Here is a 13,482-nt window from a genome sequence, read left to right as displayed (position 1 = left end):
TGTGCCCATGAACTATTCAAAGTTCCAAACCAAAACCATTTTTTGAACCAGGCTGTAAACATGTCTCTCCCACTAAGGATGTGTCCAGGCATCTATTTCCCTTTTCAGCTAAATGCCAATATAAATTCTGTTCAACCAACAAGTCTAAAAGAGGAGAAAATGCTCAGAGTTCAGTCAAATTAATCTCGGGTCCATTGTGTCAGCTGGGGAGTCTGATATACTATGGAGATTGTGGCAACGTTAGCAGCTAGCTCCACTAACCTTCAGTCCTCTTTGCAGATTAATGTTGTGCTTAAGGTGTACTTGTCACTTAATTTGATAAGTTACAGGTAAGTATACCCCTCAATGGCCTATATACTTCTCTATTTCCTTTTTATGGTTAAAAATCTGTAACTGTGCTGTTTTTACAACATGCTAACCACTAAACTTCTCAAATATGTCCAGTGAAGTTGGTAAAGCTCTGATTGTTCGGCAAATAAAGCTACAGCGGTTACTAGCGGCAGAAGGTCTCATTACAGTTTTAAAAGACCATTTGACAGGGATTTCAGGCCTGTGTTTATAAAATTATAAGTAGTAATATTAGCCGACTTGTAAATCTTGTGCTGGCTAATTTAAAGGGATACTTCAACATTTTGGCAAATTTGCCCATTGCCATAATTCCTATAGTCTTAGTAATAGGTTTATTTCCTTTAGTTGTCGGAGCAAGCTGTTTCTAGATCTGGAGGGACCGTTAAACCAGCTGCACAGCTAACGTTATGTTAGCAGACGGAATTTTTGCTTTCCCTCATCAAACTCATCAAATACACAATCCAACAACTCCAAAACACTCTCGTGGACAAGTTGTAACCTGCACATCCACAACATTATGAAATAATAACGTATAATTATGTAACACTACAACACATGAAATAAATACTCTGAGCTATTTCTTGAGTAAACCACTGGGCGAGTGACACAGTGCAGCAGCCATGTCTGGAGTGTAGTTCCGGCTTTGCATTTAGCTTTAAAACATCTCATAATGTTCCATGATTATTTCATAGCGTGGTGAATGTACAGGTCATAACTTGTCCACGAGAGTGTTTTGGAGTTGTTGGATTGTGTATATTATGAGTTTGATGAGGGAAAGCAAAAATTCCGTATGCTAACATAGCGTTAGCTCTGCAGCTGGTTTAACGGTCCCCCCAGATCTAGAAACAGCTTGCACCGACAACTAAAGGAAACGAACCTATTACTAAGACTATAGGAATTATGGCAATGGGCAAATTTGCCAAAATGTCGAAGCATCCCTTTAATGTAAGAACTTAAACGCATGCATACCTTCTTCCTACTGTAAAAAATGCACTTTTTTATTTACATTGGTTGTGAATTTGACTTCACACATTTTTGCAGTATGTCTCTAATGGACACTGGAGGAACTACAGTCTTTTGCACTTCTTGATCTGCTTAGCTCCAACCACGGAGGTCGACGCTCGGTTTATTTTGAAAGTCCCACACCTACACTACTGTCCTCGTTGATTCTGTCTTCCTCAAGTAGTTGCTGCTGTCCTGTCAAGCCGCGCCCGCAACAAGGAAGTACGAATAAGTTGCGAAATCTGTCAACTACAAAAATACCCCCCTCGTGTCCATCTCGAGAGTCATCATGTATTTCATATCACAAAACATAACTCTTTTCCACGGTGACGTCGGTATGTTTCATTTTAAGGAAAGAAGTTCTCACAGTGTGAAGAGAGCCTGCTCTGTCTACGCCTGGTGGATTTTTGCCAACAACGCATTTCTTTCAGATGAGGAATGACGTTTCTCTTCAAATACAGGCAACTCCAGCCAGGAAGATATGACAAGAATGTTCATTCTCCACACGGACCACCTCGTGCAAAGTAGCAACTCCATTTGACCTTAAACAGATTCACAAAACACCATAAATATCCAGGAGGAGGTGTTAAAGATTGCCCGTTTGTAGTCAAACTATAGCTTATAAAACAGTGCTTTTCCTCATCACCAAATATGCAGAAAAGTGCCCTCTTATATACAATCTGATCATGATAGATCCAAGAGTTAAACATCTACCAGTGAATCCAAAGTTCAGCAATCACAGCCTGTTCCCAGAAAGGGAAATTTACCCCAGAGTGTTGTTTTTCCCACTTTCACCTCTCTAAACACACATCCAGACCCAGCCATGTTATGATAGACACTGACTGTGAAAAAAGTTTAATTTTACATTGATGATTTGTTTAAAGCTCACTCACTCTCACTGAGTACTGATTAAACAAAGATAAAATGTCACATTCAGTTCTTAAGTTTGCATCTGTCCCTGTAAGTGTCATCTGTGGGACAGTGGCCAAACAAACGTGAATGCTGCAGCATACCAGGCCTGGGCCATGCAACTCGTATTTACATTTTGTCCATACAAGGCAGATTTCATGCTGCCACAGAGCAGGAGTATATCCAGAGATGTATCAGTGTCTAGGATCTAATTCCCAAAAGAGGTTCAAAGACAAAATGAATGAAAAATGATAAGCTCCTGCAGGTTTTGAAAGAGAGCGTGAAACAATGGCTTTGAATTTTATTGGTTTGGTTTTACAAAAGAAAAAAAAAACATCTTCATTTATCGTAACAGAAAACAATGGATGAATAACAGAAAAAAATAATGGGAGGAATCAATGTCTTAATACACACTATACTGACAAAAGCACCGACTGGCCAACCCTAATATTAGAGGGCATTAGAAATAAAATGATCATTTTTATATTTGCCAAGGGTCTTCATGGTAGAATGAATCAGATGAACATAAGCAGGTTATGTAATTAATGTAAAAACATCCCTGAACTGGAAATACATATATACATACTTTTAAGCTTCACTTAGATCTAATGTAACTTGTCATCACCAGAGTGGTAAGTAGCCACAGTTACAAGATATATTAGACATGCATGAAAAAGGTGAAGTAGCATTAGTTAATGTTAAAAAACACATGCAACATGCAGGACAAAATCATGAAGCAGCATTGAGCAAATGTTAAAAACTACATGACACAGATTCGAGGCAATGTTAGGAGACAAAAAAAAAGTAAACATGCAACACATACAGGAAGCAGCATTAGGAAAACACATTTAGACTGGACCTTACAGAAACAACATATATCTGATGAAGGGCAGCAAGCATCAGCAGATTAAACAGATGCCAGAGAGACATGCATGCAAGAACTTAAAGTTCTTTTCTCTGAATCATAGCGGTTAGATGTACCAGATGCCAGCGTTAAACTGATTGGACACAACAGATAAACACTGACTGAACTCTCTGGTAATGCCACATTATTTGTAGATGGCTACAGTCTGTCAGCAGAGCAAAACTGAAACTAAAATTGATGCATCAGTGCTCCCTTACTTGCAGCTGAAGAGGACAGTGAGAGAGCTTGAGCTGGGACAGAGAAAGCAGGGATATAGAGCAAAATGAGCATGATGGAGGGGAAGAAGGCAGGGACAGAGAGCAAGGTGAAAATGATAGAGGAAGCAGGGATAGAGACCAAGATGAGCATGATGGAAAGGGAAGAAGTCAGGGACAGAGAGCAAGATGAAATGATGGAGGAGAAGAAGTCAGGGACAGAGAGCAAGATGAAATGATGGAGGAGAAGAAGGCAGGGTCAGAGAGCAAGATGAGGATGATGGAGAAGGAAGCAGGGTTAGACAGCAAGATGAGGATGATGGAGAAGAAGGCAGGGACAGAGAGCAAGATGAGAAATAATGAGGAGAAGAAAGCAGGGTAAGAGAGTAATATAAGGATGATGGAGGGGGGACAGAGACACAGATTAGTATGATGGAGAAAAAAGACGAAGGCAGGGTAAGAGAGCAATATGAGGATGGTGGAGGGGAATAGGGTAGGGACAGAGGGCAAGATGAGGATGATGGAGAAGAGGAGGTCAGGGTAAGAAAGCAAGATGATGATGAAGATGAAGGAGAAGAAGGCAGGGACGGATTGCAAGACAAGGATGATGGAAGAGAAGAAAGCAGGGACAGAGTGCCAGATGAGGATGATGGAGGAGGAGAAAGCAGGGACAGGAAGCAACATGAGGACTGTCAGTCAATTACAAACAAGTATTTTAAAAAATTACTTGTCATAGAAATATTCTGTTAAGTTGCTTGTCTTTATGTAAATGCCATCATAGCTACTGATGACATATCAGGCTCTTAGGAGAAGATTTCACCACCACTCCTTGTAATTCTGTCTCGAGGGGTAAGGGGGCATTTGAAAGTGAGAGGTAAGGGTAAAAGTTAGAATTGGGACTGAGCTCTTGACAGTTATGGGACCAGGCCCAGCGAGCACCTGTGTCTTTTTCTCTTTTTCTGTCTGTTTACATTCATATCATACTTTGTATCACTGCATGCCAGTAACTATAAATAGTCATGCACCATTTAGGTCACTAGTCATTTGACTCATTGGAGACTCCTGAAATCTCTTTTTGGAGGTTTTTTTTTTTTTCCTTGAAACAAGATTTTTATCCTGTTGGGTAGATGTGGCTTTTATAAGGTATGATGAAAGTCTGACTGGAATTTGGTCTTAGTAAGATTTGAAGTGTGCTTAATAAACCTAACAAAGAAGTGTACTTCTTTAGTTTACTTAATGACTTAAGGCTGTACTATGTGGGCAATTCAAACTCCGAAATGAGTCGAAATGTGCAGTCAAATGCTTGCTCATTTGCTAAAAGTTATGATTTTAAAATGATCATTCTCAGCATTGCAGAATATCTAGAAATGATTGTCAAGACACAGTACCAGAACTCAGAACTATTTGAAAAGACAAACAGCTTGAAAGTCATTACAGTGGCATCATGATTGAAGTAACAGCTTGTTTACCTCCTGTTTTCAGAAGCAAAGCATTAACCTCAGACATGATCTGGATACTGAATCATATAGCAGGTTTCTTTTAAGATCTTGTTGTCTCACAGGCGAGGAAGCTCCACGTTTTGCCCTCTTACTGCCTCTACTTGCTACGTAATCATGAATCATTCTGGGTCACTCATAAGCATGTCGTACTTCCTTGTGGAAGGTATTTTTTGGGTATGGTTTGCTCTTTGCCAGACCAAGATTGTCTTAAGAATGACAAACCCCTTAAGCAATAATACTGGGGTGTGTCATTGTTTTTGTCACTATGGAAATTTTAGTTCCCCCTCAGGCACGTTTTTGAACATGTTTGAAACTACTCCTCTTTGATAAATTAACTTTCACTTGATTCATGTTGAGGTTACAATGCCATAAAATAACATTGAAGTTACAGGAAAAGCCAGAATTCAGACAGGCATTAATTTTCAGAGACAGAAAAAGTCTCCTTCTGCTTTTAAAAAAAAAAAAAAAAAAACATTCTCTGTGTAATAGGAGAGAATTTGTGATGTCTTGATCCAAGCTCCCCAGGACATACCCCCCTTACTCAACAGATGATTGTGGAAACAGCACAGATAAACTGCATATAAATCATTCTGGAGCACTGCATATCAAGTAGAGCCACAATATGCAGAGCACATTTTTTCAGAGAGGGACTCTAAGTTATTACACAAGCAGGCGGACCCACAGAATTGTCTGGGCCCCTGACAAACCCAGAGATGATTTATATGTGCTTATTTTTCTCCCTGTATTGCACTTTAACCAACTTAAAAGCTTTTTGCCCTATTTTGCAGGGGTTTTTGTTGCTTTTTGCCACTTGTACCACATTTGTACCACTTTGTTGCCATTCCTAACTCTTTTTTTTTTTTTTTGCACTTTTCGACCACTTTTGCCACTTTTTTGCCACTTGTGGCCCTTTTTTGCCACTTTTAACAATTTTTGGTGATTTGACCCTTTTAACCATTTTTTTGTGGCTTTTGCAGTTTTTCTTGCTGCTATTAACACTTTTTGCCAGCTTGTCACCACCTTAATTCATTTTTCCCTTTTTTTGCCTCTTGTGGCAGTTTTTTTGTCATTTCTGTTTGTGACTTTTAACCAATTTTGCAGCTTTTTTTCTATTTTTGGTGATTTTTACCACTTATCCCTTATTTTTGGAACCTCGAACCCCATTTTGCCACTTTTAACCCACTTTGCCTATTGTTTTGCCACTTTTAACCAATTTTTTCACCCCTTTTACATTTACTCAGTGCTTTTTCATTGGTTCCTTCTACTTTATTTCCTGGTATCCTGATGTTTGCACACATCATGGCCTAACTATGGAGTCTAAGGCTATGTTCACACCGCAGGCCTTAATGCTCAATTCTGATCTTTTCTCAGATCTGATTTTTTTGTTTGCCTGTTCACACTGCAGTCAACGTTCAAGGATCAGATACGTATCTGATTTGAAATCACATACGAAAGTGGCCTGAATCTGATTCTAAATGGTCAGATTCAATGTGACTTGCGCTGTTAACACTGTCAGAAAATAATCAGATACAAGTCACATGTGATTCAGGTCACTTTCAACTGCAGTGTGAACGTAGCCTTACATTACTTTTCGAATGTTTCAATTCAGTTTGCCCATCCACATAGTTAACATTACCAATAAAAATATCATTCTATTTATGAAAAAGGTTTAAATAAAAAAGCTTTACTGTACAACTGCATAAATAAATAGAATTAATTTTTGTTGCTGTGATAAGCGTGGCTATAATTCAGGTTTAAAACAATGGTTATCACTGCTTAGCTTTGACCTTGATTTTTAAATTTTTAACATGTGCCTTTTCCTTCAATGCTTCATTTTTTTACTCTCCAACCAGAACAAAACCAAACTGTAAGCAGCTCCTTTTTCTCTCCAGCAACCTTACGGCGTCTATCAAATCTTCACGGTCCCGTGTCGCCCTCTAGTGGTTGGGATAGGAACACCTCCTTGACACAGCACATATTCAATAGTTTCAAATAATCCTCTGAAACGAAAGTGAAATGCTTTCATCAATACTGGAACTATATGAAGGACTGTCACACCCAAGTCTGTTCCTGGTTTGACAGGTGGGGTTGTTGTCTGTCGGTTCAGTTGGTCTCTCGGTTCAAACTGCTCAGTGAGTCTGTGAAGTCTACGTGAAACATGTCCGGAGACGCCAATATAGATGAAGGATTTTACTCCAGACAGCTGTAAGTACTGCCTTTGCAAACCAATGAGGTAAAATACTACCCGTGTTACACTGGCCAACATTTCACCTTCCTGTTTCATCTACTCAGGTATGTTCTGGGTCACGAGGCCATGCGCCGAATGAGCGCAGCTGGCGTCCTCATAGCTGGCATGCGTGGTCTTGGTGTGGAAATAGCTAAAAATGTGGTTTTGTCCGGAGTGAAGTCTGTGACTGTTCAGGACGAAGGCTTGACTGATTGGTCTGATCTGTCCTCTCAGGTAAAATACAACATTAATAGTCACTGTGCTGCGAAAATAAGAAACGACAATTTTAGCAGTTTTACATACAGAGTTAACAGATATGAGTGGATGGATACACACCAGGTTTAAGCTGACAACTTAGTGTGTCTGCAACAACTAGCCAAACTGTCCAAGTGTAATACTGTTTAAAGAATTAGTCACATTTCTCTGCGTCACATTTTGGTTGGTATTATGGCAGTAAATATATTATTTTACTTTATTCGATGTAATATCATATTAACCAGAGGTGGCAAATAAAAATACACATACTTGTGTTAAAAAGACTTGGATGAAAGTGGAAGTATGATTTCAACTCCCTTAGTCAGGTAAAGTAAAAATAAAAGGTCAGGCTCTAAAAATGCACATAAGTACAAAGGAAAAATTGAAAATGACTTTAACCCATCAGTGATAAAGGATATTTTAAAAAAAAAAATATATATATATAAAATGAAAAACGTTCTTGTCAGACAAATAGGACAGTTTTCCACTTTTATTGACAACTTGCACAGTACTGGTAGAGAAAAGAAACCATTGAACACAGTCTAGTTTTACTTCCAGGCAAATTTCTAACAGAATAATAAAGACTGAACTGACCACAGGTCCTGCATGAGTACCTGTATTATTTAAACAGCTTTGGTATTCTCTTTAAATGGGGTTGAAACAAGTTACACGCCTGTTTTGACAGTGTAGTTATTTGTGTTCAAATGAAGGGAGTAAAAGTAAAAAGTTGACAGAAAAATAAATACTTAGGGCGCAGATGGCCTAGTGTTTAGGTTGCACCCCATGTACGCAGTAGCCAAGTCCGGCCTGTTCCTCTTTCACTGCATGTCATCCCCATTCTCTCATCTCTGTTTCCAGCCCTATCTACTGCCCTATTTCTTGAATAAAGGCAAAAAAATAATCCCAAATAAATCTTAAAAATAAATAGATAAATAAACCCTCAAGGGAAGTACCAATACCTGAAAAATCTACCTATGTACTGTGGCGAAGTGTTTGTACTTTGTTACCTCCCATGTCTGATATTAGCCTATAGAAGCACTTTAACTTCTATTTACATTTTAGCTGCCACATTTAATATTCCATATCGTACTAGAGAATCTATCTAGCTATCTGTGCACTGTGATATCTTTGTTTTTTTATTATATCACCCTAGAAATTGTTTTTAATATCTCATACTAAACTGAAGTCTCTATACTATACCGTGTTGAAATGTTATGTAGTTAAACAGCTGTTTGCATGATTTGCTGCCATACATCATGACATTTCACTTTATGTAGTCACTTACCATGCACAAGATTGCCTTTTATAGTTCACTTTACTCCTTCGTATGTCAGTTGTATACCTCGTATTTTTTTCATGTTATCTATTCTATTCAGATGTTATTTTTACCTACATTCTTTTTACTTTGTGTTGTGCAAAAGATACCATCAAAGGCTGCAAGAATGATCATTTTTGCATTGTAATTTCTACTACATGAAACAACTGCTACAGGGTAGTTCTCAGACTGAACAGCATACTGAAAGAAGCAGACTGTTTTTATTTTTACATTTTCAGAAGCAGATATTTTCACCCAGCCACACATTTGTTTTTTAGTAGGATTATGTTTTGTAATGAGAAAGCATTACCTACAAATGTACAGGACAAGATTAGCAAAATTTTTTAAAGATTTTTAAGAGGACCTTCGATGACACTGAATTATAAATAGAGAAGCACATGAGCTGCACATATAAAGTGACTATGCTTGTCACTGTAGCATCACAGTTAGCATTGTATATAGTGTTTTCAAAAGTATTCTGTTCACGTTTCTCTGTACCTACATCCCTTTGATCCATACATAGTTTCATCATAACCAAAATGAAAGCTTGGACATTTGCTGAAGACACCTCTGTAACAGTCAGAATACACAAAACAAGTAGTTGGATTAAGATTGTTCTCTCAGCCTTTAACTTTGTTTTCTCCGATCAGTTTTTTCTGAAGGAGTCCCATCTTGGTAAGAACCGTGCCATATGTTCCCTTCAGCAGCTGTCTGTTTTAAACCCACATGTGCGTGTGTTGGCTCACACTGGACCACTCGATGAAGAGTTTCTTCTGCAATTCCAGGTGGGCATAGTTTGTTTCAGAGCCCTTTCATGCTTTCAGGTGTTGTTTACCCTGCACAGTGACTCTCAAACATCCAAGTGAAGTTTGAATGTGAGCAACCCTTAATAAATATTGAAAGGGACTGTTGTATTTTTCAGGTGGTAGTCCTCACCGACTCCTCGCTGGAAGATCAGAAGCGCTTCGGTCAGCTTTGCCACTCACATGGAATCAGGTTCATTGTAGCTGACACTAAAGGGCTCTGTGGGTAAGTAGATGGGCACAAGAAACAGTGAATACATGGAAAAGGAATAATAATTGTGTGATTCATTTGCAGCCAGTTGTTCTGTGACTTTGGGGAGGAGTTTGAGGTCTTGGACCAGGATGGAGAGGCTCCTAAAACAGCGATAATACAAAATATATCCAAGGTAATACCATGATGTTGTGTGTTACTTTGACAATAAAGCTCATCTCACACATTTGGCTGTCCTTGTTAAAAACTTGCTCATCCTGCCAAGAGTTTTGCAGAGTTACATCTACACCAATAGACCATTATTCAAGCTATAGCTTTGTTCACAGGGCTTTTTCAAGGTGCGGTATGTACACCCCTGTAGCATATCAGTCTGATCAGGCACAGGTGCAGTGCACAGAGGCAATACAAAGGGGGGTAGCCTATAAAAGTATACATTAAAAAATTAAACTCTAGAAAGCAAGATTCTTTGATCACTCGTGTCTAAATACCTTTGAATCATATCCAATTCAGTATTCTTTGATAGGTTGTAGAAATTGAGCATCAGTACATTAATATTCATTCCAAATCTGATAGTGTCAGTATGACTTTATTTCAGGGTGATCCCGGTGTGGTGCTCTGCATAGATGATAAGGCTCACGGATTTTCAGATGGCACCAAGGCTACATTCTCTGAAGTTCAAGGCATGACGGAGCTCAACGGTATCAGCCCTGTGGAAATCAAAGTCCTCGGTTAGTATCACGATAACTTGTGTCTTAATTATTTAGTCCTCAGCTCAGGGTATAGCTCCTGCACACAATGAATCCCTTGAGACCCTTCAGATAGGAGAAAAATAGAGAATTGGAGAAAAAGGGAGGGAGAGAGGGATGAAGGATACAATAACAAGCCAATTTCCTGTACGATTTAAGCCAGACTAGTGTGTTTACATAAGGTGCCTATAAAAAGTGCTGGATGTTTTACCATTTTATCTATTTTATAAGTCAGTCATGGTCAATTTAATTTGACTTTTGTGGCATTTACATATCAAAGCGAAAACAGAGTTCTACAAAGTAATACAAAATTACAAAAAATGTAATAAAAAATACATGACTGCATAAATATCCACCCCCTTCAAGTCAGTATTTAGTAGATGCACCTTTGCCTTAAATCACAGCACTGAGTCAGTGTGGATAGGTCTCAGTCAGACTTGCACATCTGGACACTGCAATTTTACTCCATTCTTCTTTGCAGAACTGCCCAAGCTCTGTCAGGTTGTGCAGGGATAGGATTTGAACAGCCCTTTTTCAAGTCCAGCCACAAATTCTCTATTCAATTTGAGGTCTGGGGTTTGACTTAGCCACTCCAGAACATTCATCTTGTTGTCTTTAAATGATTTCTGTGTAGCTTTCACTGTACGCGTCAGGACATTGGAAAATAAATCTTCTCCCAAGCCTTAGATCTCTTGCAGACTGATAAGATGGTTCTCCAGGATTTCCCTAGATTTTTCTGCATTCATTTTGCTTTCTACCTTTACAAGCCTTCCAGAGCCGCCTGCTGACAAGCATTCCCACAGCATGATGCTGCCACTACCATGCCTCACAGTGGAGATGGTGTGTTTGATGTCCTCCAAACATAGTGTCTTGTCTGATGGCTAAAAAGCACTATTTTGATCTCATTGGTTATTTTCCAGTTGACCATGGAATCTCCCACATTTCTTTTAGTGAACTTTAATAAGTTTTCTTCAACACTGGCTGGGTCTATGCCACTCATCCATAATACTTTGGCTGGGGAAGAACCTGGGCAACAGTTGTATGCTGAGTCTCTCCCATGTCAGCTGCTGAAGCTTGTAACTCCTTCAGAGTAGTCAAAGTGTCTTGTGGCCTCTCTCACTAGTCTCCTTTTTGTTCGGTCACTCAGTTTGTAGGAATGGCCTGATATAGGCAGATTTATACATGTGCCACATTCCTTCCATTTCTTTAGGATGGATTCAACTTAACTCTTGGTGATGCTCAGTGCCTTGGAATTTTTTTTGTATCCCTCCCCTGACTTATTCTTTTAAATCACCTTTTCTCTGGGTTGCTTGGAGTGTTCTTTTGGCTTCATGGTGTAATCGTAGCCAGGAATACCAATTAACACATGACTGGACCTTCCAGACAAAGGTTATTATAAGTTAAGTAAAACTAACTTAATGCTAAAACTAAAATGTGAAAATCATTTTAGTTAACTAAATAAAAACTAAGCTTTACTAAAAAGAAACGAAAACTACATAAACTTTATAGTACACTTACAAAACTAATCAAAAAAAAAATAGAGACAAAATATCCTTAGTTTTAGTCTTTGACACAACCATACTGTCTGGCACCTACACCCAAGCCTGGGGAGTGTAAAATAGCCTAATTTGATTAGTTAAGACTTCACACAGTGGTAGTTTTATGTCTGGAGTTGTTTCCAAATATCATCTTTAAATAAATAAATGATAAGTGAAGAATAGCCTGTTTGAATATGTTTTAAAAAATGTATGATGTCCACTCAGCCCTCACATGTCGCTGAAAAAAACTTAAACTAACACTAAAACTAATAAAAACTAAACCTTAATTTTTTTCCAAAATAAAGACTAAATTAAACTAACAAACCAGCAGTAAGATGTATTAAAACTAAACTGGAATTGAACACAGAAAATTAAATAAAAATTTAAAAACTAATGAAAAATCCAAAACTATTATAACCTATTTCAGACACAGGTATCTTTATACTACAGTCACTTCAGACACATTCACTCCCCATTTCACAAACTGTGAGATGACTCGAACCAGTCGACTGGACCTCTGTTGAATTAGGTCAGTTACTTTAGAGAGTGTAAATATTTATGCAGTCACTTGTTTTACCTTATAATTTTTTCAAATTGATATAATCTGTTTTCACTTTGACATTAACAACTTTTTTGTTTTGTATTTTTTTAAAAAAAGAAATATATTTTTTACCATGATTGATTTTTAAAATCAGTAAAATGGTAAAACATCTGAAGGGATGAATACTTTTGGTCGCACGAAGACAATAAATCCCCCTTTGAAATGAGTAAGTGTATTCACTTAAGCCCCACACTTAATAATACACATTTCATAATTTCCAAGGGGCATCCCAGTGAACTTTAGTTGAAAGTTTGAAAGCAGATGCATGCAGTGATGCATGGTTGAGTTAAAATGTCAAATATACTTGAAAGAAAGAATGAAGAAATAGCTATAGAAAACGAGAGAATTCAAGTTTTTAATTTTAAGATCAGGATGTCTCATGGCTTTTAATTTATATATCTAAAAAAGACTCTTTGTAAGAGTTTTTTTTTTTTAACTTGTCTCAACCTCTGATTGAATTTCAATGTTCAGTGCCAAATACTTTCAGAGTGGCAGCCTCCATGATCACCCTCTTTGTAATGTAGAGTTATGGGACGTTGTGGTTTGCTAGTTCTACCACAATCTGTAAACCATATATTAAGTACTGCAGTTGATAAAAGACTTGATATTAAATTGCTACCTGTTGTAATATCTGCGTATTAGCTGTTTTTTGTCATTTTTATCACAATGATTGTAATTTCCACACTCATGGTTACCTACTCTAGAAACAGTACTAATAGCTGTCATGAGAATATATCTTTTTCTCACCATGTTCTCTATCACCAGGGCCATACTCCTTCAGCATCAGTGACACTTCTGCCTTCTCTGAGTATAAACGGGGTGGAATAGTGACTGAGGTTAAACAGCCCTGTATACTTTCTTTTGTAAGTATCATCACTCTTATTTTATGTTTGAAAGACTGGACCCATT

At 38.1% G+C, this 13,482-nt stretch overlaps 1 protein-coding gene across 1 annotated transcript in view; it reads left to right on the top strand.

Moving 5' to 3' along the window:
- The first annotated feature begins 6,882 nt into the window (after positions 1-6,882).
- uba7 (ubiquitin-like modifier activating enzyme 7) overlaps positions 6,883-13,482 on the top strand; it is a 52,550-nt gene continuing 45,950 nt past the window's right edge. The window contains exons 1-7 of the mRNA XM_041783994.1: positions 6,883-7,082; positions 7,170-7,338; positions 9,325-9,459; positions 9,597-9,703; positions 9,773-9,863; positions 10,284-10,416; positions 13,339-13,436. Coding sequence (XP_041639928.1) covers positions 7,036-7,082; positions 7,170-7,338; positions 9,325-9,459; positions 9,597-9,703; positions 9,773-9,863; positions 10,284-10,416; positions 13,339-13,436 — 780 coding nt within the window. The 5' untranslated portion in view covers positions 6,883-7,035. The remainder of the gene's footprint in view (positions 7,083-7,169; positions 7,339-9,324; positions 9,460-9,596; positions 9,704-9,772; positions 9,864-10,283; positions 10,417-13,338; positions 13,437-13,482) is intronic.

Source organism: Cheilinus undulatus, linkage group 3, assembly GCF_018320785.1.
Source record: "Cheilinus undulatus linkage group 3, ASM1832078v1, whole genome shotgun sequence".
Classification (NCBI taxonomy): Eukaryota; Metazoa; Chordata; class Actinopteri; order Labriformes; family Labridae; genus Cheilinus; species Cheilinus undulatus.
Note: the sequence above shows the minus strand (reverse complement) of the source record. Positions and strands in the feature narration are given on the sequence as shown.